The sequence below is a fragment of the Osmerus mordax genome, chromosome 9 (assembly GCF_038355195.1).
Source record: "Osmerus mordax isolate fOsmMor3 chromosome 9, fOsmMor3.pri, whole genome shotgun sequence".
In the NCBI taxonomy this organism is placed as follows: domain Eukaryota; kingdom Metazoa; phylum Chordata; class Actinopteri; order Osmeriformes; family Osmeridae; genus Osmerus; species Osmerus mordax.
In genome coordinates this window covers 12,870,967-12,898,327 of record NC_090058.1, presented here as the reverse complement: position 1 = coordinate 12,898,327, position 27,361 = coordinate 12,870,967, and the positions used below count along the sequence as shown (strand labels likewise).

The 27,361-nt window shown below is 44.2% G+C and overlaps 1 protein-coding gene across 3 annotated transcripts in view; it reads right to left on the bottom strand.

The window, feature by feature from the left end:
* The window catches only part of myt1lb (myelin transcription factor 1-like, b), a 45,617-nt gene that overhangs the window by 1,865 nt on the left and 16,391 nt on the right, over positions 1-27,361 (bottom strand). The window contains exons 4-21 of one of the 3 annotated variants that reach the window (XM_067242922.1): positions 26,633-26,786; positions 26,366-26,575; positions 23,159-23,166; positions 19,366-20,432; positions 16,593-16,727; positions 13,944-14,034; positions 12,621-12,728; positions 11,490-11,713; positions 11,009-11,295; positions 7,351-7,575; positions 5,516-5,637; positions 4,369-4,437; positions 4,076-4,138; positions 3,896-3,979; positions 2,395-2,616; positions 1,429-1,520; positions 843-946; positions 418-561 (exon numbers count right to left, since the gene is read on the bottom strand). In XM_067242922.1, coding sequence (XP_067099023.1) covers positions 418-561; positions 843-946; positions 1,429-1,520; positions 2,395-2,616; positions 3,896-3,979; positions 4,076-4,138; positions 4,369-4,437; positions 5,516-5,637; positions 7,351-7,575; positions 11,009-11,295; positions 11,490-11,713; positions 12,621-12,728; positions 13,944-14,034; positions 16,593-16,727; positions 19,366-20,432; positions 23,159-23,166; positions 26,366-26,575; positions 26,633-26,786 — 3,409 coding nt within the window. Of the gene's footprint in view, positions 1-417; positions 562-842; positions 947-1,428; positions 1,521-2,394; positions 2,617-3,895; positions 3,980-4,075; positions 4,139-4,368; positions 4,438-5,515; positions 5,638-7,350; positions 7,576-11,008; positions 11,296-11,489; positions 11,714-12,620; positions 12,729-13,943; positions 14,035-16,592; positions 16,728-19,365; positions 20,442-23,158; positions 23,167-24,939; positions 24,956-26,365; positions 26,787-27,361 lie in introns of all 3 variants that reach the window. The other 2 variants (XM_067242921.1, XM_067242923.1) reach the window with 2 other exon arrangements.

The following is a 27,361-nucleotide window of genomic DNA, read 5'->3' as shown; positions in this document are numbered from 1 at the left end:
TACATTTGTGGTAGACAGCTGCTATTACATTTGTGGGAAACATATTAAGTTTGTGGGATTATCAGGCCTACATTAAAAGCTGCAGATTTGTATTACGTTTGTGGTTTACTATGTTTGTAGGATGTTGTTACGTTTGCGTGTCACTGCACACTTGTCAATGGGACACACTGTGCATGATTAAGGAAATTATACACTGGAGGGACACATTCGCTAACTCAAATGCAACATTAACAGACTCTACCTGTAGGACAACTTTGATGTCATCTTTTCACAACTAATAGGCCTTAGTTGTAAACAAAACTAGGACTACATATGAAAACATATATAACAGTATATACACTACTATACTGTACATATGTAGGCTATGTTTGGTTAGGTTCCATCACTTGCCCGCTTGGCATTCTTGGTGGCCCTTACCATATGCGGGAGCTGGACATTAGCTAAACTGTTTATCAGTGACTGGCTGAGGCTTGCCAGCTCATGCAGGAGAGATTCATTTTGCTGTTCAATCACCTTGTTTTCATCCTCTATTGACTTCAGATTCGACTCCATTGTAGTTATCTAGGGAAGGGGAGGGGCGGTGGTGATGGTGGGATGAGGGGGGACACACAAAATCAGAAGGTTACAGGGAATGTCTGTTAGTACAAAGTGTCTAAACTGGTTTGCACCTGTACATGCTGCTTAGTGTGTCACACACACACATTTGTTGTGCAAAAACGTAAGCACACACTCATAAAGAGGCAAAGACATGCACAATAACACTTTTTGGAGATATGTTTTTGTTTGTTGTCACACATTTTGAAAACAGTACATTCTCACATATACAGCAGATCCACCCTCACCTGTGTTCTAAGTTTGATCATGTCAGCTTCCACGTGTGAATTAGATTCACTAAAATCTTTGATTTCTTCATCCAGCTGTTTTATCTCCTCTTCATTTTCTAGTCCTACACAGAAATAAATGTATAATAAAATGAAAGAACCTTTATTTGTAAAAACTGTGACAGAACACTACTGGTAGGTTTTGAATACATAATAAGAAAAAGCTACTTCAAATGTATAATGCTTTTTTGGAATGAAACTTACTGAAGGAAAGCATCAAATTTACCGCCTGTTAGAGTCAGAGGTGGACCGATGGTATATAGCAGGAATGAATAATTGGCCAAAAATGCATGTTCTCTGTGATTGCTCAGATTAGGCCTCCATTTAGCACTTTATTACGTATGCAAGCGGCTGATATTGTGCTGTTTATTTCTGATTTGTGGGGAGCAGGGGGGGGGGGGGTATGGAGTGTTCTACCCAGCAGCTCATTATGCATGCATCCTCCTGATTGGCTCATTAACGCAAATTGAAATCCTACTCAGTATCTGATGATGATGACGCGCCTTTGATTGGCTCTATTGTGTGAGGGAGCGGTGGCGGTCATTACCATTGCTGGCACGCTGTTTTATCGTGAGCGTTTCCGCTCCGGAGAGTCGAGCCTTCTTCATTGCGGATGTGGCACGTGGACAGCCCGACAGGCTGATGCATAAAGACAGGAGACACTGTTTACTGATTCTTTGTTCACATACATGCACATCAAAACCTAATGACCTACATTACAGGATTGTATAAAGTGTACTATACTCCACTGTACCAGATGTATATCTTTCATGGAGATTTTTATCTCCATCGTCTATCAAAAGCTGCCAATTCAGCTGCTCATCTGGTCTTAACTATCACAATCTGTAAAGATGACTGAGGTCCTGCAACAACCTCTGATCGTCCTACAAATTCTGGCAACCACTGACAGCAATTCACTGGCATGTAATTACACAGCGAAACCTACAAAACAACCCAAAAACATTGTACCTATTGGAACTTCTCTGTAATTAAATGGTATTAGGTGTCAGATATAGGTTGTTACAAAAGTGTAAGAAGACAGTATGTGTTAGGGGTGTTATAGGGAAGTGGATGTAGTAAAGGGGAAGTTGAAGGTTGGGTAACCAACACAAGATCAATGTTAACATCCACTTTCCCTTGAAAGCTCAACCTCTCAAGTTTCGCACGTGTGATAATGTACCGCTACGTCGTAATTCCTATGTAGTGGTAGTTAATGTAACCTTATTATAAAGTGTTGCCCAAGTTTCCAACCTCCTCAAGATCATCTTATAGGGCCATAGGACCCTATGCATCAACAGCTACCTTCCTCTTCATGTTCTCTCCAACCCAGTAGTAACTAACCACACAAATAACTGAAGTGCTTCTCTACCAGCTAATTATCACAAGGAGGTGCACGGCAAGTGGGCTGGAGCAGATGCCTACAGAATGGTAACTTTCCAGGCACAGGGTTGGTGAGTGGAACCCCAGAAACTCTGCTATTGGTTAACAAGGACTGTGCCCGTTCCAGACCCACCTCCGGTGTGTCAGGAAGCTGCCGCTGACGTGACCCGAGCCATCACAGCCAGGGGTGGGGCAGGACATGCCGTCTGTCTTGCCCGCCTTCCACGTGAACTGGGCCCCGTTCATATAGCCGTCCCTTTGTCGCTTGGCTGCCAGGGGGCAGCCAGATGCACTGCGGTGTGAGGCGTACTTCCCCGTCACATGACCCTGGCCATCGCAACCGGGCACCGGACACCTGGGGTGGGATGGGTGGGCGAGAAAGAGCACAATGCTGATCCTGGAGTTTGAAAGAAAGATTGCTTTGGAAAGCGGTAGAAACTGGAGAAGCGTACAGCACATGCGACAAATCCCATTATATCGTGATCATTATGATTTGCATCTTCATCATCGCAATGATCAATATCTTGCCTTTCCTCATTATTATCATCCTTCAACATATATCTATATATATAACATATATATCAAGACAGACCGTGCAAAAGACACAATCAATTGCCTTCCCCACCCCCAAAAAGATGCATCTTGATTCAACTATTGTCATACACAAGCCCGCAGATCGATCACATGTCAGAGGGAAGTAAAGGAAGACAGTGCACTGGAACTGACATATCTTAGTTAAATACACATGAGGCTCTATTCCTCTTTATTTTTACCTCTATCTCTTATCTGTTACCAGTAATCTCTTTAACTTCCCTAGAAACACAGGCACCTTAATCCCATTTAATCTATTCCCAGTGGTACCCTTATCGCAACGCCACAAATTCTGAATACCGACACTGAGTGACTGCGTAACAGAGCAAGCTAGGCGGCCTCATGATTCCGTAGTGTCTCGTATATCGGATTATTGCTCCAACCTTGTCACAACGATATTAATGTATCAGTCATGGTTTACTTCCCCTCCCCAGATAGCGTCACGTCAAATCTTTCCGTTTCTGAGATAAAATAGACGATTCCAATCCTTGTGCCCCAAAAACGTGGTTCGAAACTACGGGACGGAGGATTTCTGAAGCTGTAATGCAGTGTGAAGGGAAGAATCCGATGTGCAGTGTGATGAGGCTCATTTCTAAAAGCGACAGGATGCGGGGGGTCCTATGCTCTCATGAGTTAACCGTGTGAGACACATGGAAGCACACAGATGGGCCAGAGATTGTTATTTGCCCCACACCACCGAGAAATCGATGGAGAATATTTAACTGAAGCCAGGGAATCCCGTCATGGGATTTAGGTCAAATGGGATCCAAATCAATCTCCCCATCTCTCTCTCTCTCTCTGGAATTGATAGAAGATGTATCCCTTATTTTATGTCCATTGAAACCAATGGACAGGGTGCCTAAGAGGCCATCCAAACACACCTTAGTGACTTTCACTACAAGATAATGTTTGTGTTGTTGACCAATGGCTGATCATCTAAAGGTATCAGGAGATAAGCTAGTTGTCTAATGTCCTCGTGGATCACACAGAACAATGGGTACTGAGCCCAGGAACATTGTGTGTAGTGTGTGTCTGGTGGTCACCTTATGGGTTCCTGGTCTTCCTTGTCCTCTTTACTGTGTGTGATTTTGATCCCACTCTTCCTAGCCCGCGGACACCCTGAGAGACTGCACAGGAAATACAAGAACAGGATGAGAGTCTGTCTCTCATTCTCAGTAGTCACATCTGTTATAAGGGGTGTTTGGAGTGTGTGTGCGTCTTACCTTCTGTGTGAGGCGTAATTACCAGTGATATGCCCCGAACCATCGCACCCCGGTGTCGGGCACCTGGGACAGAAAACACAAACACGACTCAGGGTCTACAGCACACACACACACACACATCCTCTATCACACATAAACTCTTAACAAAAGACAAAATAACCAAAAGGACCTCTGTTTCACACTATTTCTTGAACTTACCTCAAAACTAAGGAAACATCACTCTTAACATTGTAGTAACATGCAAATAGTGTAAGTAAAAAAAAAGCTTATGAATATATCATATCATGCCTTACTTGAGCTCTTGCGCATTGGTGGCCATCATACTTCTAATGCTTTTGTCAGCTAAAGGACAGCCGGAGAGACTGGAAGATATAGCAGGTTAACAATAGTGAGCCAAAACACCCGATGAAGAAAACAATTACTGCAACACAAGATGACACAGACAAAAAGCAATATACACAACACTTAGACACACTTTGACTGGAAATGCTTTAAAGCCATGATGCAAGTGCAGGGGAGCTGATAAAGAAAAGTTTATGTAAATGTATAATCAAGTGAATGAACCCAATTATTTGTAATAAGATAAAGGTCTTTTGCTTTACATGAACAACTTACCACCATTTCTTATTTCGAGATATTTCTCTGTAAATGTTTTTGTATTATTTTTCAGAAGTTTTCAGGAATAATTGCATAAAACACATTTATGCATTAAAAAACGGTGTTATAAGTGTGAAAATACCCTGGGGCTCATACTGAAAGGGTTAACACTAAAGAGATACTCTATACTGTAGATTGACTTGATTGATTGTAGATAGTCGAGGTAAGCTGAAAACAATAATTTGGAGAGACTGTGAAGATCCATCAAAAGACAAAAAGAAAGTCACACCTTCTATGTGACGTGTAATTTCCGGTCACGTGACCACTTCCATCACACCCAGGTGTTGGACATCTGTTACCAGAAAACAGATAGATTTTAATAAAAACCCGAAACCAAAATAAATAAGGTTAAAATGTATTAAGTATTAAGTGATTTAATTGTTTCCAGTTTAGCTTCACTTTCTGTAGTGATTTTGATTTTGTTTGTGAGACACCTTAGTTAGCAACTGCAACATAAAGAAGCTAATGATGTTTTATGATGATGTGGGATGAAAATAACAAATCACAAAATGGCCAGTAGCTAACTAAACCTCACCCAAGACCTGACAAGACGACGAGAGGTTGCTGGAATATTACGATGCGAATGTAGCATGCAGCATCGCCGATTGTGCCAAGAAAAGGTGTGTGGGTGGGATTCTCTGAACCAAAGCCCCAGAGAGGAAAACAAACAAACGGATAAAAAGCGAAATTTGCCAAAAAGGAGAAGAGAAGCACACATGGAGGGAGGGGCAGTGGATGGAATGAGGGTACAGTCCAGTACATGGCCTCCTGGTGCAGGCTTACGTTATCAGGTCCTTCTTGCTCTCCTTGCAGTGAATGTACTTGGACTTGGAGCTGGACATAGTGACGTCACTGGAGTACTGCCGATCATCCAGGAGGTCATGGAAGGGGTCCAGGTCATCAGGCTAGTAGAGAGGGGAGAGAGAGAGAGATGGAGAGAGAGAGAGAGAGAGAGAGGAGAGATGGAGAAAGGGGGAGTGAGAGAAAGAGAGAGAGAGAGAGAGTGAGTGAGAGAGAGAGAGAGAGAGAGAGGGAGTGAGAGAGAGGAGAGATGGAGAAAGGGGGAGTGAGAGAGAGAGAGCGAGAGGGAGTGAGAGAGAGGGAGTGAGAGAGAGAGAGAGCGAGAGGAGAGAGAGAGAGAGAGAGAGAGAGAGAGAGAGAGAGAGCGAGAGGGAGTGAGAGAGAGAGGAGAGATGGAGAAAGGGGGAGTGAGAGAGAGAGAGCGAGAGGGAGAGAGAGAGAGAGAGAGAGAGAGAGAGAGAGAGAGAGAGAGAAAAGAGAGACAGGAGAAAAAAAATAGCAATCAATGTATAACAAATAAAGATAGATAAGACTGAAGGGGAACAATTGGAGAGAAGAACAAAGAAAAAAGGAGGAGGAAAAGAGGAGTGCTGAAGAAAGAAATTTGCAAAGGATATCAAACCATCAATACTGGTGGTTTTGGCATCAAAGATGTCCTGAGATTTATACCATGGAAGATTCTGGGGGTAACAAGCATAGGCAGCTTGACAGAAGCTACCAGCTGAACACTGGAGGTTAATAGGGAGTGACAGTGGTCTGTACATAGTCCTGAGGTGCCAAGACCAGGAATGGCATCTCCTTTAAACAGAGACATTTAGAGAACCTCACAAAGTCTGTGAAGGTTCCAGGAAATAGTGTATATTAAAAATATATATATTCAGTAAAAGCAGTCGGTGTGGGGGTCTCCCTGCTTTTCTCTCTTGCATGAAGACCCACCCACTTATCTCTGTTGCTGTGCTCTACACAATGGAATCTGAATTTGGGAGTTGGCGCAGTTTCATGTTGCAGTTACACCTATTTCCCACCAGATGGAACTGTGGTGAGGTCGTACATCATGTAACCTTGTCTGGTCGGGGGGGTGCTTTGTCTGCAGTGCAAGCAGCCTGTCGGGGTGCTGTGGTTTCCCGCCTGTACGTACAGTAAAGGCCCCTATAGACACAGCCCACGTTATCCATCGTGCTGGATATCAACTGCAGCATCAGGTTAGGTCACTTGGCAATGCATCCTCACAGGCATTGCACAATGACAGACAAGACAGACAAGACAGACGAGCAAAAACATAAACACACACACACACACACCATCAGCATTGATATCCAGCTGTTATTTGATGAGATGAGCAATTTAGATTCCCTCCCAAGGTGCTATTTTGCATAATTCCTTTTGGTGAGAAGCAGAGGTAAAAACAGAAACGCAGCATGCAGGGGGCATGATCCAAAAAAAAAGGCAGATATTCTGGCTCGAAAAGGCTGGCGCACGTTAACATACAAATAGGCTTTAATTTCCTTGAACTCCGACTTCCAATAATCCCAAATTCACCTGCAAGTCAGATAAGGAAGGCAGTCTGGATTTTGAGACCGCAGGTCCAGTCTAATCTTTGGATAGTACTGTAGAATCTACTGTCATTATAGCAGTTCAATGGAGATTAGATGCTTCATTTCCCATATGATTATCTTCATCAACACCATCAGTGTTGTCATCACGACCATCACCTCCACCATCCCCATCCCCACCATCATTTTCATACCCACCAATCATCTTTCACCGCACCACCCTTCTCCTTCTCATCCCTCCTGCCAACCCCCGTTCAGAAGTGCTGTCGGTACCTCTTTGTCATCCTCGTCGATGCGCTTGATCTTGGTGTAGTCCACAGGCAGATCCCAGCAGTCTGTGTCCCCTAGGCCGTAGCAGCGGGACCCCATCATGGCCTGTCTCTGCGGAGACATGGGTTCTAGAGGGGTCAGTACCGACCCCACGGCCCCCTGGCGCTTATTCATACTCAGGTCCAACGTTCCGTTCTCATCCACGTCTAGGGCCGGGTTCTGGAGGGAGGGAGGGTTGGGGATGGACGTGAGAGGGAGATATGAAGAACGGGGAGAGGAGAGGGGAACTTGATTTGATACAATTGATTGGGTCTACGGAATGCTGACATGCTGTAGACTGGAAACTTTCCCCCCCGGCGGGAAAGACCTTGTTGTCTGTGGCAAAGGGTGAGTTCAACCAGTGCAGGTTGCCCCGACCCTGAATGTATGTTGTCTGAATAATTCAGGAAATTGAGTGGGTCTCACCCTATTTCACTTTAAAAAAATTCTCACCTCTAAATACAGTAGTGCCCCAGAGTGCCCCAGAGTGCCCCAGCATGCCCCAGAGTGCCCCACACACTAAGGCTTGTGTGTGTTAGGAAGTGTATAAGTGTGTGTGTGTGAGTGAGAGAGTCTTTGCGCATATTTCTTTGTTGATCTATGTGTATGTTTGTGTGTATGTGCGCGTGTGGGTATGTGTGAGGATGATTTGAACGGACATCGGTAGGGACTGAGGGGTGAGGGTTAGAGGTTGACGAGAGGGCAACGATGGGCAGCTGCAGGGGCAGAATGTGTGTTGGGCTGCCACTGCCAGTCAACCAAAAATAGAGTGAATCCTGTGTACTAGGACAAATCCAGACTCAATCAGGGGATGCTTGAACACTCAAATATGATTCTTCCCTTTAAAATATTTTGCTTTCATGATTTCTTTCTTTTTTTTTTAGCTTGATAAGCATCAGGTGCAAATTTGCTAAACGATGTACCGTTGGGGGCAAGGTGGATGAGTTTGTGCACGTATGTACAAGGTGTCTGTTTAGTTACCCTATCCCTTGCACCTTCTTAACATCCCTAACCCTCACATCTCCTCTTCTTCTCCACCCTTTTTCCTTTCAACTCCCTGCTCCACCTCATCCTCCTCTAGCGGGTGAAGGAAACCCTTTTCTAATGGTGATTCCACCCGACAACCGTCCCTGAAGACCGGATGTTCTTCCTGTGCTGCCGCCACCGCACCATGGTACAGGACCCGTTGCAGTGAATGCAGATTGACTCACGGGAGAAGAGGCAGCTGGATTTAGGGCTTGAAACCAAATGATGATGGGATCTGAAGATGCACCGACCCACAACATCTCCAACTGTCGTGGTCATCGATTGTGTTCTTTCTTTTTATATCTACTGACTAAACTTTTTGGGAAGTACATTCCTTTTCAAACACCTTCTGATATGAGACATTATTAACTGGCCACTTGAGCACATCGGTCGTTTGAGAAGAAAGAGAAAGAAACAAGCAAGAAAAACAAACAAACCGGCAACACAGCGAAAATAGTCTACACAGGTGTCTCCAACAATGGCAACAACAAATGATGCAAATTATTTCACGTTGCATCGTTTAAGAGTAGATTGTCAAAGCCCTGTTTTTCTCTGTCACAAACACAGACCCCTGTCGTCCCCATCCATGTCCCCTTGCTGGCGGTCACTCAGTGAAATGTAACTGGCTCATCTGGCATGACCGCGGTGCTAGGCAATGCCAGGGTCAAGCGCATCAGGATCTCAGTCCATCTCCCGCTGGCTTGGGCACTGACACACTGGGCCATACACTTATATGCCCTTCTTCATGTGGTTTTGTCGCTAAGCTGCTTTCCTCCTCCTTTAATGACAACCTTTGAGGCTAGGCTAGAAGCTGAAAAGAAAACGGGAGGGGGCGAGGGAGGGAGGACGAACAGAGAGATTGCAGGGAGAGAGGGAACGAGGGATGGAAGACGATGCAAAGAGATAGCGATCACTTTTGAGTCCGAGAAGTGAGGTAGAGATGGAAAGAGTAGAAATGTACACACTGAGCCTGCTGAAGTACTTGCATGGCAAATTATGCAGTACATACTGCACTTTAAATAAATGTAAATATATATATATATATATATATATATATATATATATGTGTGCGTGTGTGTGTATACATCACTGTGTAAGGGGGGCTGACTACCCCTCCATGTTAAGAGTATGATGCAATCCTATGCATATGACCAACCCCATCACATCAAATAAGTTAAATTGTAGCATGCACCCTCTCCCTCCACTTCTCATTACACACCCACCAACTCTGCATCTGACCCAGGGGTGACCCCTGACCTGTTACTATGGCAACACTGGGAGGAAGTGGCCAGGGCACAGCATGAGGGCTGCGAGGGCTACATCCATGCATTACTTCCTCATGTCTCCCCGAGCCTCTCGAAATAAAACCAGACCCACGACTGTCTCTCTCTGTCTCTCGCTCTCCCGTGCCCAGTCTCTGCCTCTCTCTCTTTACGTCGGTCTGACTGCCTGCCTGCAAACAGAACGGCACAGCTGTGAGGGGAGACAACAATGGACATGTTGACAAGCTGGACAGCACCACACAAAACGTGGCGAGGGGAGAAACGACACAATGACGAAGGATCCGGTGTTTGGATGAAAGAGGGATGATGAATCACTTTGATATGGCCCGTCTGCCTCCTCCCTACCTCTGCCTGGGAGCACCCTGCCTGCCTGTCTGGAGCAGATGGACAGACTGAGAGACGCCTGAATGACAAATGGATGTAAAGAGGGGAAGTCCTGAACTGCTTTGGGCTATTTATCCCCATTCTCTCCATTCCACTCCTCTGCACTTTGTTGTGTACACCCCCCCCCCCCCCCCCTCCGTTTATGTTTATGCCTGTGTCTATTTCTCCTCTCCCTTTGCATCGCCGCTCTCCTTTCTTCGTTCCCATCGTTTCCTCTCTCTCTTGTTTCTCTCGCTCCTCTCCTCTCTTTGCCGTTTCTTTCTCCATCCATTCTTCCTCCAGACCATCAACATTAGTGCCAGGATTCCATTAGCCCTCCACCACGCTTCCTGTCTCCTTCTCCCGCTCTCCCTACCTCGCTTTCTCCCTCCCACCCCGCACATTTACTGCGTTGGTGTCTGCGCGTTGATAATACTGCCACCTTATCTCCCTTAAATGACATATTGGGCTCACATGGTGTCAACGATGCCTCCCACATCCTGTCGTGCTCCGTATCTTATCCCCGAGGGGGGGGGAGGATGCTGCTGCTGAGCTCGGGTGTACTTTCGAATGCAGTTGCCGATATCTTTTTAACGAAGAAGCTAAAGAGATGCTATCATTCTCACTCATCACTGTGCACATTAGGCAATGTGACAGGCGACATGCAGAGGGAGAGACTTGAGAGGTTTGGTTGTCAATGTGACTGTGGTCAAGTAGTAGACCCGAGTAAATCCAACGAATGTCAGGTTGTGTCCTATTGTTAAAAAAAACACACGAGGAACCCTCTTAACCTAAAGTATCCTTTGAATGAGAAATAACTCTCCACTCCCTCCAACCATACCCAACTTTGAGAACCCCAAACAACCACACCAATGCCTTCTGGAACAAATAGCCTCCAGAAATCCAGAGAGAACATAAACATTCAAGGAGAACATGCCTACCCGTGAGCACAGGTCCTGGGTCTTGCCCCCCAGCCCGTGGGGCATCTCCCGGCAACGCGTGGACAGGTTGAGGATGGCGGTGGCGGCCATATGGGCAGCCTCCATGTCGTGGGTGTAGTCAAAGCTGCTCTTGCTGCAGGTGCTGCTGGCGCTGCTGCCTCCTTCTCCTCCACCACCACCTCCTCCTCCTCCTCCTCCTCCACAGCTCAGGCTACTGCTGCTACTGCTGGGGGCGTAGGTGCTGGGTGTGCTGCTAGCAGAGCTGGAATTCTTGCAGTAGCGCTTGGCTGCGGGATGTAGGAATAAAAAGAGTTACGGCCATTTGGATTCACGGTGAAGCTCTGAGGATCTCATTATCTACCGTTCGATCAAAGTCATCATTTTGGGATTTCAGTTACCACCCTCATTTCATTTGACAGGAAGTATGGCAGACACCGTAGTGTTTTCTTCATTCTATACATCCTCAAAGGAAGAACCATACCGTCATATCCTTTAGGAGACGTGTCCCGGCAATGGACCTTGGGTGCAATGGCCCGTTTGCCGAAGACGTTGTTGTGGTGGTGGTTTTCAAAGGCGCTGTAGTCAAAGCTGGTCTTGGAGTACTTCTCCAGCTCCTTGGCCAGGTTGGAGCGGGGCGTACTGGTGGAGACGTTGTTCTTGTAACCGTACTGTGGGATCTCCAGCTGTTTTACAAAGCACATAGGCCTGGAAAATAAACCACGAGGGGGTGGAGGTTGGACAGAGGCACTGAACATCGCTCAGGGGAAGGATAGAGAGGCAGGGGGTAGGGGTAAAGGAGGATGGAGCACAAGAGGGGGAGGCAGAAAGTAGGAAGGGCATTGCCCAGAGCAAAAGTCAACTTTCATAGGATTTCTTTCCAATAAAAAAAAAACGTCATCTGTGGAATATGGAACTACAGTAACATACAGACATGTCAGATTGCTTTATTTACAGACAGCATATACCTTTACAATCGGTTAGCCTTTTAGTAATCATCATTACAAGTTAAAAACGATTCCAAACTCATATCTAGCTCATGATAAATGTAGTAGATTTATGTATGTATTTTTTTAATCAAATGACTCATTATTCATTTCTTACATATGAATGGAATGCAATATACTGCATTTCTATTGCAGTTTAATTAGAAAAATGTTTCATGTACCAGTGACGTCTACATAGTTGCGTTATAATAATAATCGAGGAACTGTTTGTGCAAATGATTGCATATTGACCATGATGAATGAGTCCAATTTCTTTTTATTTGGTATGGATGGATACAGCAATGTGTATACTGCTCATCCAAACTATTTCCAGTAGATCAATAGACAACAAATCAAACAAACACAGCAACCCCCCTAATGCTACAAAAAAATATGGAAAACCACTTGCTAACACTATCAAATGCTATCAACGTTACTTAAAGAGTATCCCTAAAGTAGATTCAAGAAAGACTAAGGTCAAATCAGATAGTCTATGTTACAGTACTAGACAAATGGGACACACTAGCCATCTTGTACATTGAATCAAATAAATATTGAATCAGTCTAATAGGTCCTGACAGTAGTAAAGATGACTTCAGGACTGACTGGTGAACACTAGTGAACAGTACCTTAGTACGCGGTCAGAGGCCTGGTTGGACTTGGAGCCATCACAACCCTGATGTTTCTCCTGCGCTTTGACCAGCTTCTCCGCTGCAGCAATGGGACACCCTGATAAACTAGAGGGACAGTTGAAAGAAGGCTGAGTGGGTTGGTCACCATAAAGACAACAGGATTGATGGACGGTCTGTCTGTCTGAATGCCCTTTTCTTGAAGATTTCAGCATATATTAGCAAAGTCCCTTCAATTATTTATTTCCACAATCTTTCAATAACAATACCATTGGCAACAGCTTGCTTATTTGTAGATTAGTGGCTACAGAAAAGACACTTACACATGGACAAAGTACATGTGCACACCTTCTAAGGTAAAAACGTAATCTATTATCGAGGAACATCTTGTTCCTCAATAATAGTTCGAGATAGTGCTAAACAGCAACATTTAAAAAACCCTAACTAACATATTGCTATTTTCTAATTCATTTCATACGTCCTAGCAATTTTCCAAATCCTGATTTGCCCAAATGTTGCAAGGGTCAGGTCTCGGTGGAGTGTCTTCGACACTGGCCGGAACACAGAGCAGGTGGAGTGTGAAGCCTGTTCACAAGGTCTAAGTACCTGTCAGTGGGAGTGTGCGTGCTTGTGTTGCATGCGTGCATGTGTGTGCGAAAGCAAACAGGTCCTCGTGAGCATGTGCCTCTCGGCGTGTGTGCGCGTCTCTCTGTGTGCGCCTAAGACAAGAGGGCGCGCCTCGGTCTTTGTAGCGAGTGTGACTAGGGGCACAGCGCGGAGATGCTGCTGTCTTCCCAGGTCGGTAGCCTCGCTCTTCCCCCCCGGCTGAGAGGCAGAGAGGTGCTAATGGCTGCCGCTACGCCCCAGCCTCCCAGAGCATCTGCTGTGGGCGACACCTCTCTCTCACTGTCACCTCGCTCTCTCTCTGTCTGACAGCAAAGGCTTTAGAGCTGTTATTTTAGTTCCGCTCACCAAGCCTGCCGCTTGTCGGCTCTGAACACTTTTTAAGGGATGTATTTAAGGAGTATTGCACTTCAACTTGATTTGCATCTTTGACATTGGTGTGTTTTTTTTCCGATGCCATGGTGCATATAGATGGTGCATCGAATGGAGATGACTTTGAAACATAAAACATCAATCACATCAATACTTTCAAAAGTACGTTAATATTAACAAAACAAAACAAAAAAATACGTGTGACCAGAAAAGGACACAGAAGTACCATAGGACACCAGCCATTCAATCGAACCAAACACCAGTTAACCAAAAGAAAAAGGGGGGATGCATCGCAGATGTTTCCAAAATGGCCACTAAAACACTCACCTTCTATGAGAGTTCCTGTTGCTATTGACATGGCCGCGTCCCGTGCAGCCGGGCGTAGGACACTTAAGAACATTCTCATACATAGCAAGAACTTGACAGACAGACAGGAGATAGCAAGAGACAGGGGGAGGGGGGTTAGGAGCCCCACAATCAGACCTGAATTCCATTAGTGACAAGGCAGTTTGATTATTAGCACAAATAGGACTATGCCCCTACAATGTGAACTGACCTCCTTCCTTCACCCAGAAAAACACTAGTCTTAAAGGTACAGTACTCAGTAAAGGTACAGATTTGAGCCATTATTCTTCGTGTAGTTCTTTCACGATCAGTACTCAGGGTTGGAGATTGTGAAGAAAAGGAAGTCATTTCAGACTTGTAGAACAAAAGGATAGAGGAAGGGGAAGCAGCAGGGAGCATGCAAGAGAACCGAAAAAGTCAACAATGAACAAGCGTGCATCGTAAATGCCTGGATACAATCGATCATGCCAGACGGACAGAACAGCTCTGCAATAGAACTGCCGCCTTCAAAACAGTTGATCATTAAAACCATCTCCGTCTTGGCAAGCCCCTTCAGCCACCTACCAATTATATTAATGATGAAATGTTTTTCGAGGAGGGCCCAATTGAAAAGGAGGGAGGGGGGGATTTGTGGACGGGTTGTGTATAACGCCCTTCATGAGGGACAAACTCCTGGCAGTGGGCTTCATCGTTATCACTCTGTTGAACTCTGACCCTTGTCATCTTCACTCCCAGACAGACTAATTAGATCTCAGTAGAGGTAATTGGACAGCGCCTGTCACCTGAGCGTACCTAAGAGATCCTGCATAATGTATATCACAGCTTTACCTGACCGTTTCTAAAAGGGACTGGACACATTTCCGTAATTGAATTTGCTCTGGTTCACTATACACTTGGAAAATCTTATACCCACTAAACTCAGGTTCTCGGGGGTACAGAGCTAGTTCTTCGTGGAACGTCAAAAACTAAGATCCTCCGGAGGGATAGCGATTCATTATTTGAAATTAGACTAAAAGAGGTACATTCAGCAAACATAACAAGGCATAATGAATTCCAGAACTAATTTAATATTAATTTATCATATATACAGTCTCGACCACACTTTGTGGAATTAAATGAATACCTTGCATTAATAAAACATTGGCCACTCAGCAAGACAAAATGTGTTCATCTGGTTGGGCTTTTCCTATTGCCGTGAGCCAGCCCTGTAGGATCGAGTGATGTGTGACATCACGCCTCGACTTCATGTTGGAAAGAGAGAGACAGGGCTTTCTCTCTCTGCAGGGATGGGGCTACTGAGCACACAAAAACTAGGATCAACCTGGTGGCTATCTATACTTTGTTTTTACCAGAAACCTGTTGCCATATCATGCCGTCCAAACCTTGTTCTTTCAGTGGTAAAACCAAGATACGGGATTACAAGAGGAGGTGAATGTGTGTGTGTGTGTGTGTGTGATGGTGTTTATACCATCCTCACACCTCAAGTGGAAATTTCAATGTTGTTTTGTCATGTAGTGCTGATTCTAAAATATAATGGAACATTACTTTGACATGATAAACATAGAAGAGGAATATAAAACATTAAAAAAAGTTCAAAAACTAAAAGAATAATCAAAATCTGGTGTTAACATCCCAAACGTGTAGGATTACATTTGTACAGTGTATCCATATCAGTGAGAGGGGAGGGAGTTTGATGGTTGGGTTTTGATAAGCCTATCTCTTGTGCTGACAAATTGTTGTGCCATTATCAAAGCCCTCTTCTTTTTTGATTGCTGTCTGGGTCATGGCAGATCATAAGTTGGTGTTCTAACTGGTGGTTAATGAAAAACTATCGGTCGCACAAAAAGGGTGCGAGTGCTCTGAAAAAAGTCTCTCCAGGCGTTTTTCAATTGTTTATAATGAGGAGAGAGCAGCCTAGACAAAAAGCTTTTTTCAAGAAGCCAAATACAAAGATACTTTTTTTAAAGATAGCTAAAGGATAACTTGCGTCATTGAATATACTAAATATGTAAGGATACATAAGGAAGGTTATGACAATTTGAAATAAAAATGTCTTTAGTCCAGTTAAATTCTACATAACGACAATCAACAATGTAGAAGAACAATCCTTACTGAAGCCCAATTGGCCTACTCTTGCCAGCCACCTGAATGCGTTAAGTTCAAGCACGATCACTTGTTACTCAGCATGAAACAAAGGCCCCGATAGAGCTTAGTCTACTTAATAATAGGTCTATGGTTCAGTTTGTCAAAGCCAGCCCCATGTCATTGTCCATGAGTGATTTACTTACAGAAAGCACACGGGTAATCAATCGATTGTCTTAACCTTCATATATTGAACCGAGCCCCAGGTTTCCCCCTGATCAAATGAGACTCTAGGGAGACAATCAGACACAGAGAGGCACACACGAACCCATGACCCCATGCCAAAAGTCCCACTGGGAGTACAGCTATAGCCCTGTCCTGACAAAAGCACTGCAGCCACAATGAGCACAAAGGCACAATCACAGCAAACACCATCCAGACTGTGAGCGCATGCAAGTCCCTCATATGTCAACACAAATCAATGGTGCAAGGCAGGTAAATAGGCTACACGACTGGAAGGTCTGTATATATGTCCTCGGCAATGCTTACTTTCAGGTGGTACTCTGTCTTTATGAGGGCACCCGGAGAGACTGCGGTGGTGAGGGTACAAGCCCGTCACATGACCCGTGCCGTCACAGCCTGGCGTCGGGCACCTGCTGTCCTTCTTCTCAGAGCGTGAAGGATCTGTGAAGGTCAGTGCGTGGACACACATACACACATACACACACACACACAAATATAGTTTAATGTGGTTCAGGCAAATATAACTTAGGGAGAGATATGATAGTGGCATAATAATTGACAGCTTGTACTTTAAGTCCTGTTTGACGTGGATGCACAGCTGTATGAAGCAGCAGCAGATGTTACCTGTGAAGTGATGTGAAGTTTCTCAATCAATTACTGTCCACACATCAAGGATTAACAGGATACTTCACTCTGACACAAGACACCGTCGATGCATTTTGTTTAACTGACTGGATAACCTCACAAACAATTGAGAGTCAATCGTATAGATAGATACATCCTATCATGTTTAGTGTGGATCTGGAAAGACGCACACACATATGCATAAACACGGGATAGGATTGTCTTTCCATTATTCAACCTCGTTATGCATTTTCCCCAAATCCTGATCAGATACTATTACAACCCAAAACCATCTATGCCATCCCATGCCAACTGAGACCTCAACTGAGAAATGGATAGTCATTGAAAACACTACCTTTCTGTCTGGTTCAAGACACTTCTAGAAGGTTAACAGAATTGGATTCATGATATGTTTACCTTGGTATCCCTACAGATAGTTATTACCGTGGAAGTATCTATTAGCATAGCTGGGATACTGTTTGTGTGGGGTTTCAAAGTCATATCAGGTGGCGCACAAGTAGAGAATAAGAGAGAACGAAAGGGAGACACGGAGAGAGAGAGAGAGAGAGCAAGAGATAGAGAGAGAGGTGCTTTCAGACAGGGCCAGGAGAAAGACAGACCGCAAATTAAAGTTTTAAAGGCTGCTGTAACCTAGTCGCTCTACCTCAACCGAACTGGAAAACTGAAATAAACCCTGAACCAAGGGATGTAGAGAAGGAAGAGGACAGTATGAAAGAGGGGGGAATAAGAGAAGAACAAAGAGAGGGGGATGATACACATGAGCAGGAGAGAGAGATCCAACTGATACTTCATTACAACAGAATGAGCACCTCACTATCCTCTCATACGTGACCTTTCTCTGTGGATGTCATGAGGATGCACATGGTGTTGGCACTATGTGACTGGCTCTGCAGCAAAGATATATAAAGTGCTGGGCTGAATTTTCACACTGACAAGGAGGGTAAAGTAATAAAAGAGCATGATTAAATCTGTGCCCTTAGCTTCATGTACCATAGTTTCCAATAAGAAGATGCAGTCAAATTATCTTCACACACACACACGCACACGCACACACACATAAACACACACGCACACACACATAAACACACACACCAGCACCTTCACCTTTGGCTATTGCAGCCTCGCGGCACAGAGACTAGGGTAGCCATGTGGAATGCATATTAGAAAGTAGAGGATATCGATTGTGGCTGAAGACAGGCCACGCTTTGCATAGCAAATGGCCGCCTTTACCATACCATCTCCAGATAATTAATGTGCAGTCAGTGGGCTTGTCGTTCGTTATCGGTCATTCTGATACTGTTCAATATCCACTCATGCTTTTCTCAGGCTGCCAGGCTTTCCCTCTAAAAACATCCACTTCCTCACTTTCAAAAAAATGATCACAGACAAGAACCCTGGTCAACTGGTGTCAGCCACTATCTCGCCTGGGGGAGGGAGATGTTATTGTGGTGCGACTGCCTTGTGTATTCTCATTATACTGACATTAGCAAGATACAGAGGGACCATGGAGTGCTTGTTGAATTAGCCTCTGTGTAGCCTTTTAGTAGGTGTCAAATGAACCTGCTGTGATTATTGAATGTCCGTATTTGTTGCTCTTATCTGACATCTTCCCAGAGTGTCTATAAAATGCTTATCTTGTAGAGAACGGTGACAGTAATAGACTTGGTGTGACTCATAGATAGAAAGTAAATGAAGGACTATAAGTAGAGTAAACTATTGCAAATGTCACTTTGGTGACCTCTTAGCCAAGATTGTGATAAATAGCCAGTAGCTCAAACTTGTTTCTTGGTGTATTTTCTGATGTAGATACTAACATAACACAATACATTTTCCTAAATGTGCCTGTTTACCTATGTCTAGGAATATAATGACCAGAACAAACGTCCATTTACCATACATTCGGCTGCATATGAAATGCACAATCCCGAAACAAAGACCCCACCACAACCTTTTTTGGAGCCATCCATTACTGTATGGTTCCATTCCAGAGACACTGGGCAACTATTTGGTAGACATCCCCTTCCAGAGTCCCTCTGCGAGTTTAAAAATAGGCAGCTTTAGCCTAGGCTCCATGGGCAGGGATGAGATTTGCAGTCCTAACGGGCCGTGCAGATTGCCATTACTTATGCCTGACAAGCCTACCCTCAGATGTTGCCATGCTGGCCCATTTTAACAACATAAGCTGCTGCTGCTGCTGCTGCTCCCGCCACTGCAGAAATGTGAATTTCCAAATTGGTTGAAAAAGCTTGTCCCGGGGTCATAGCAAGGTTTCCCAGAATGCAAGACGGCTGTCTGTGTCCCCACAGAGGGGATATGGAAAGCCAAGACCTGATCAAAACGACGTATATTTCACCTGCATCGAGTCGCTTGTCACTGACTTGTTGTCAGCTTTTGCATGAGATGAGTTTATGTGTGTCTAAAGGGTGGTGCTTACCTTTGTGGTAGTAGGGCTTCTTCAAACCATCGAGAAACCGTGCTTTTCTCTCCTCGCCGTATCCATGCCGTGACCCATGTTGCTCGTGGTGATACCTCACCCCATCTCTTCTCGCCGCCTCGGCGGCCATCTTGTCCCGCATGGCCTTGGCTCGCTCTGACTCCAGCGCTATGGCCTTCTCCAGAAGGGAAAGGTTGCCCTTGGTCATGTCAAACACCTCCTCCGAGCGGTCGGACGTCACCGAGGTGGTGTCCTCGTCGTGGTCGTGGATGTGGTAGCGGTCGTCGTGGGAACAGCTGGAGAAGGCCTTCGAGCGCGGGCTCAGCTGCTCCTCCAGCTTCATCAGGTTGACCATGTCCGAGTAGTTCCTCTCCAGCGTGCGCCTTTCCTCATGGCTCTGCTGGAAGTCTCCATAGCTCTGGTGGTGTCCGTGCTGCTGGCCTTCCCCGCCTCCCAGGTGGTTCAGCTGGGGAGCCCCGGAGCGATCTGCGGGCTTCGTCTCGCTCAGCTTGCGTGCCAGGTCAAAGCACTGGTTTCGAAGACACTCCAGACTGCTTAGGCAAACCTCCTCGTCGCTCTCGTCGACGAGCTGTCCGTAACCGGAGCCCTTGCCGTTACCCCCGTTCTGTCCCATCCCACCGTTACGGGCACAGTCGTTACCGTTAACTCTGCCGTTCTCAGCCATGCCATCCTCGTAACCTTGTCCGTCCAGGTCGTCTGAGATTACTGCTCCGTGGCCTTGCGCCAATAGTTTGAGCGAGTCCACGGTCTCCCTTACCACATCGCTGTCCACGTCGAGAGTGAGCTCACCTTTCCGCGAGGCGCTCCCGTCGCCTTCCTCGTCCTCCTCGTCCTCCTCGTCCTCCTCGTCCTCCTCTTCTTCCGCAGCGCTGTTGGAGGAGTTGCTGTTCATCTCGGATTCTGTCATAGCACGGTAGGCAGCGTCCTCTGCAATCTTGCCCAGGTTAAGCAGCGACTTGGCCACCAGTTCATCATAGTTCTCGTACTCCTCGTTATTGTTGTCGTCCTTCTCCCCTGTTAGTGTCTGCCCAGATATGGGATGGCCACTACCTCTGCTGTCACCTTCATCACTGCCATTGCTCATCTTATCGTCCTCTGTCAGGGGGGGGGGAAAAGAACAAAAGGCTTTGTAATTTCATTTCTGGCATTCTATTTGACTGGCAAATCAGATTTCTGGACTTGTCTCGTCTAAATTGGATAAGAAACTCTTTGCATCCCTTGATAATATACTTTAAGAGTCTTAACTGCAGCTTGTGCACTGAATAGTGAATCGGCAAAGGAAGTCAAATATTGTGGTTTGAGAAAATTGCAGAAGGAAGGTTAATATCAAGAATATCAACACAACCTATATATATATATATATATATATATATATATATATATATATATATATAGGAACTGCAATCAAGCAAGAGGAGTGTGAGCAATCCTGGACCGAGAAATTACAGATTCCAAAAAGATCTTTAAGTGTAGCAGGAATACCCTTTAATTGGAAGCCGCTTATTTGACTAGATATTAGCTGTCTCTCAGGTCTATTATCATTGTAAAATGTGCCATTACATTCACCAAATAAAATTAACCCCTGCTGCTCACCATTCACCATTTTTCAGCGCGTTTCTTTTCCAAATCAACAGACTCTTTAGAATGATTTTAAATGCTTAATTGATTCTGACAGGAAGCAAAAGGTTGCTGAACCTCTTCTGTCAGTAATTTCAAGCACCCACTCTCTGGAGATACTCCAATTGCCCTTTCACATTTTTGCCTCATACTGTCAAGAGCACATCCCTCACATGGGTGTCACATTTGCCAATACACCCCAGCAGAGAATAACCCATATGCCTGCATTGCAATAATAAATGTGACTATGATTTCTAGAAGGAGCGAGAAAATCACCTGACAAAACACTACTGAGGTGTAATCTGCTGTGATGAAGTATTGATTATCACCGGTTGAAAGGCTTCTTGACACACCACACACACATACCGAGATTATCAAAAAAGTGACGCTCAAATAGATATGAGTTAATGTACATGTGGCCATACTGTACATAGTCGGGCTATTGATCAGAAGGTTGTTGGTTCGATTCCCGGCCATGCATAATGAAGTTGTGTCCTTGGGCAAGGCACTTCACCCTACTTGCCTCGGGGAGAATGTCCATGTACTTACTGTAAGTCACTCTGGATAAGAGCGTCTGCTAAATGACTAAATGTAAATATGTAGAGCAGTAATACTATACAGCTATTTAAAAGTAACATCGATATTAGACACACAAATGGGCACACAAGGCAGACAAGTGGGCAGACAAGCAGGCAGAACACACACACATTCATCTAATCTAATGACAGTAACAAAATCAAGAGGTTTTGGGTGTTGACCGGTGACCAAGAAGTAACCCCAAGCACACATTTTGAAGCCTTCCGACAGCGACCATACAGCACCGCAGTTACATTTTTGATGGTTGGAAACCTGGTTCAGGAAAGCAATTTGAAGAGCAATCAATGTACACAAAAGGGATAGGGAAGCGAAACTGATTGAAGAAGGGGAAACGAGAGATGCACTGCTCTGAATTGGCTTTGGATTAGTGATGTAGCAATGTGCATGGCGTTGAGGAACACGGAAGTCATAACAATGCCACCTCTATTACATTTAGAAAGATTGGAATCTGCCTATAGCCCTATAGCACTGTCATTGCGGAATTCACTGGGAATGATAATCTGAAGATTTATTTTATGGCCTTATTACTTAAATTAAAAGTGTTAAATAGAAGGAGATTGAGAGATAAAGAGTAAGAGGTAAAAACATTGTTTTTACTGTTGTCAGATGGTAGCACAGCAACGGTACGAGTATCAACACAAAATGGAAGGAAGGAGTCAAATACAAATCTAACACGATGAAGTTCATGAATCTAGGCAAAGGCTTACATCTTTGCAAAGATGCATACTTGTCTGTCCATCATGGACAACATCAACCACCCCCTCCACAACACACTGGAGGCACAGAAAAGCATTTTCAGCAGAATATTGATTACAATGGGCAGTTCAAACAAGCACCGAAAGTAATTTACATTTACATTTAGTCATTTAGCAGACGCTCTTATCCAGAGCAACTTACAGTAAGTACAGGGACATTCCCCCGAGGCAAGTAGGGTGAAGTGTCTTGCCCAAGGACACAAGTCAGTTGGCATGGCAGGGAATCGAACTGGCAACATTCGGATTACTATAGCCCGATTCCCTCACCGCTCAGCCACCTGACTCCCATGTAATTTGTAACAAAGACCATCAGGCACTCCAGTTCTCCATGGGAGGGACAAGACCTGAATGACATAGCAGACTGCTGGCCCAGTAGACTGCTGGCCCAGCAGACTGCTGGCCTAGCAGACTGCTGGCCTCGTGATTGTTCCCCACTTGCGATCCCACTTGACTTTAGCCATGCCGATTCAGTTTTTCTTAATTGATAAGTTGCTTTCTGCCTCAGATAATGTCCATCTGTTCAACCTACAGTGAAGTCATTATCTATGACAGTTGAGCCGTTGTTGGCAAATTGCATGACCAATTTGCACATTGAATTGCCAATTGCAAAATGCATTTTGGTTTGAGTCCAAAAAACTTCCATACTATTGTTATACCTGTTCTATTCCCTAACCATAGACATTCTATAACTATATGCACATTACAAATTATATTTCTCTATCCAACATTTGATACAGCGATGCATGCATTCAGTTTTTATACTGTATTTAAGAACACTGTATTTGAAGGGGTGTGCATGAGACTGACATGCCTATATTATACGTGGCTCAGGGGGTAGAGATAATCACATGGTTGGTGGTTCAATCCCTGACTCCTCTTGGCCATGTATCAAAGTGTCCTTGAGCAAGACACTGAAACCACCACCCCCCCCCCCCCCCCCCCACCCAAGTTGCTCCTGATGGTTGGTGTGTGATTGAATAGGTCAATGAGAGTGCTTTGAGTGCCGCTAAGGTAGACAAGGGTTATATAAATGCAGTCCATTTGGTTTTGACATTGGTTGTCATGAGACCATTATACCTGTATCATTAATATGTTCCTTGCCTACAATTACAGTCATATAAGTTCGTCAACTCATTAAAATGTAATTAATTTTACTTCACAATCAAATGCTTCTAAATACCTTAAAAATAAAAGACATGCAGATTTTTTCTTTATTTTTATTGGCAATACATTTCAACATGAAAAGAAATTACAAAAATGACCATTTAGATTCCTCAAACAGAGGGTTCTGTACTCTGGGGGAAAACAACAATGTCCTTCCAAGTAAAGTGTTACTGATACATTATTGGGAAGAGTCTTCCAATTATATTCTTTGCTGTGATGGTTTCAACTATCCCCTTTGTTATAGCACTCCATCAGCGCTCCGCAAACTGGAAGATCATCTTGTTATCTTCCGTCTTCAAGGAGCCGCTGCTTGAAGGTGTATGGACATGTGATCACTAGCTCAGCAATTACAGCTGTTCTCGCAATTGTGTTGCGGTCAACGTTAGCCTTGACAAAGGCTGTTTTCATGGTTACAAAGTAGTTGAATCTCCTCAGGGCACTCTTGTAGCGGCGGATGACACCATCCGCTGTGGTCATTTGTCAAAAAATAAATAATTACATAATTGTCAGCATTTATTTTCAGGCATGCATTGTTGATTTGGCACCCTATAGGTAGTACTGGCAGATAACCCTAGCTCCTTTCCAAACTTCCTCTAAGGCTAGCAATTTCTGTCATTACCAGCATGGAAGGATGATGCACAGGGAATCAGCACAGCAAGTAGTGTCCTTTTTTACTGGCCTCTGAAGCTATATCTAACATAACCAGTCTATTTCTAAGTAATGGGCAACTATTTCATCAATGCCTGTGCTTACTTCTTGAACGGCTTTGTGAATCAGTATGTTTAATGTACTTCTTGGTCTTCATCTACTTTTTCTTCATGTTCTTTTCTTTTGAAGACGATGAGGAGATAAAGTGGGAAAAGGAATAGGAGGGGGAAGGATATGTTGATAAAGGAAGTTTTGATAAAGGATATGTTGATAAAGGAAGTTTTCTTTCTAGAGCCTGTGAGAAGGGGGTGTGGGTGGGGGAGGGGTGGACAAGCAGAGAGGTGTATAAGTCATCAAAGCTCAAAATTCAAAAAAGTTACCTTTTTCAATGTATTCAGCATTCCAAGAATGTTCCTTGCTGTATACAATTCAGGTCGACAACTGTACATTGATAGGGTAACAGGCTGTTATAAAGTATAATACAATAAATTCAAATGTATTTATGTCTTATCTGGACAAACAAGTAGAATAATTACTAGGGCTGACCATCAGCCAAATTACTTGGCTAGCACAATTGCCACATTTAACAGCAGTGCCAAAATTTAAGGTGCAAGAAATGTATTTATTAACTGGGCTGGTGACAGGTTTTAATTCCAAGCCCTGCTAGTGAAAGTAATTAAACAAAAATGACTTACATAATTTCCTTGGGGAATGTTTGACTGGCATCTTTGTCTTCTGTGGTTGAACAGGGACCTCTTCCATATCTTGTGGCTGGTCCTTGTTCGCTTCTTTCACTCCTCCTGTCCATGGCTCTGTCCTCCACAACTTGTAGCTGGCCCCCAACAACATTAGCTCTCTTGGGCTTCAACAAAAACTATGACGAAAACCTTTTCCATGATTAATACGAGATGCTGGCGAGCAGAAAATAGATATTTGGTAATAAAACTATGAGAAAATGTAGGCCTATGTTTTGTTTTTGTTGACCAAACGGGATTAAAATGTTAGTGGTGGGCTTTGTACTATGCAGTGCTGTAAAATAGTCTTGTATTTTCTGTATCGTATTGACAGAAGTAAGACAACCGACGAGGAGGCTAAAGTGGTAGGCTTGGCAAAACTATGCCCGTCGCGGCTCGTTAAGACACAAAGACAAGGCCAAGGAGCTGGCCCGAATCATCAAGTTACAGACCCCTGGATACGAATGTTTGATAGGCCCTTAGCCAACTTGGTTTGGTGGTCACACTTTATTCCATAGCGCAATGGTTTTAGCAACAAAAAAAAACGGTGATCTCGAAGCGCTCATCCAAATGCAACAGCAGCACTGCACGTCCTTAGGTCGTGAAATGGACATCTAAAAACCCACTATTAAACTTGCGCACGCGCACACACACATTACTCCATGCATTATAGTATAGATAGATATTGTCATACTTTGTTTGCCAGTAAGGAAGTGGAATAGGTCTTTAAATGGATTCATAATGGTCTTAAAAAGTCTGAAATTGAACTTGTTGAAACCTGAAGAAGATGTTTTATTTGCAGTAGCAGATAGTTTTGGCAACCCTTACATTCAAACAGATGTCCACCCTGGCCTGAAAAACGCCAGGCCAATCACAGCTATTGATATAATATGGGGTGGGTTTAAAACAACCACTTGTTACAACCCAAGAGCAGACCTAAAGCACCACAGACTGCACCAGAGACAGACAAGGGGGCGCATCGTAGACAGCCTCCCAGTCAGCTGTCAATCAGCTAATTGGGAAGGAAGTGGACATAAAAGACCTGAGAACACTCAAGGAGGAAGTTCTAGCATACAGTGTCTAAGGTGAGAGCTGGATTCAACTGTCAACTGTGTGAATATGTTGTTGCCAACTTCTTCTATATCCCGACAATTGATGACCTCCTGGACTTTGAGAACCCTCGACAAGAAAAGATATTAGCTGCTGCTTTTTAGAATTTGTATTAAACTGTTTTTTGAATAAATATAATAAATAATAATAATAAATTGGTTGTATCTATCAAATTGCGTCCAGAGGCATTTTGGTCAGCACCCATTGAAAACGTCCCTTTGAAATTGAAAATGAACTGAGAGGTTTCAGATTAACAGGCATTTGCAGAACAGGTCTGGTCAACTTAAACTATTTAAGGTCCACTGAACTGGTGAGAAATGCAATCCTGGAGAGGAAATGTGCAATTAGTGCAACAAAGAAATGGTCACCTTGATCTTGGCTCTGCTCGTCGTCCTCCTCTTCATACTCCACCTCTTCCTCGACTTCCCCTTCATTAATCCCGTCCATAACTCCCTCCTCTTCCTCTTGCTCCAGTTCCACATCCTCTTCCCCCTCCACCTCCCCGTCTTCCGGCTCCATGTGCTCCCCATTGTCCTCAGAGTAGCCCTCCTCTTCCTCCTCCTCCTCATCCTCCTCTGCCACGTCTCCCTCTTCCACCTCATCTTCCACCTCCAGCTCCGCCCTATCGTCCATGTCCTCGTTACCGTCGGACGCGTAGCACTCCTCCATAGTAGAGTTCTCCATGTGGGCTATGAAGTTCTTCCTCTTGGGTGTAGACTCGAGGGTCTGTCTGTCCAGTATTTTCCTTTTCTTAGCCAGGGGGCAACCGTACACACTGCAGGGTAGAGACAAGATAGGAGCAATTAGTTGTTAGCTACCAGGTATTAGCAGTTAGCTCTTTGTCTCACCTGACTTTCCCATTCTAGCATACTTGCCGAAGTCATACATCTGTATAACAGCTAAAGAGCACTAGAACACTTAAAGGATAGTACATTTCAGTTTGTTTATTTCATAGGAAATAAAACCCTGATTATGCTTTTGATTTTACAATAAAGAAATGTATGAAAAACACTGAAAAAAATGTGAGGTAGCGTTTACCTAAAAAAGAAAACAGCTTCCATGTAAAAACTGCTAGTCAATTTAAGAGACCCTTGTCTTATCTAGTTACTCTGGCTTTAATTTGAAATTCTTCAGTTAAAGTTACTTTCAATGCCCTGATAATTGCTGTCTTCATGGATATTAAACAATGAAACATTACATTAAGCCATGGCTTTTAAAATATACTACTATTTCAATGTTTTTCTATACACTAATCCTAACAATGTATTAGTAATGTGTACTTTAAGAATTTTTACATTGTACTGTATTCATTTTCGGAAACGTTAATACCGACGAGTTCCAGGAACATGT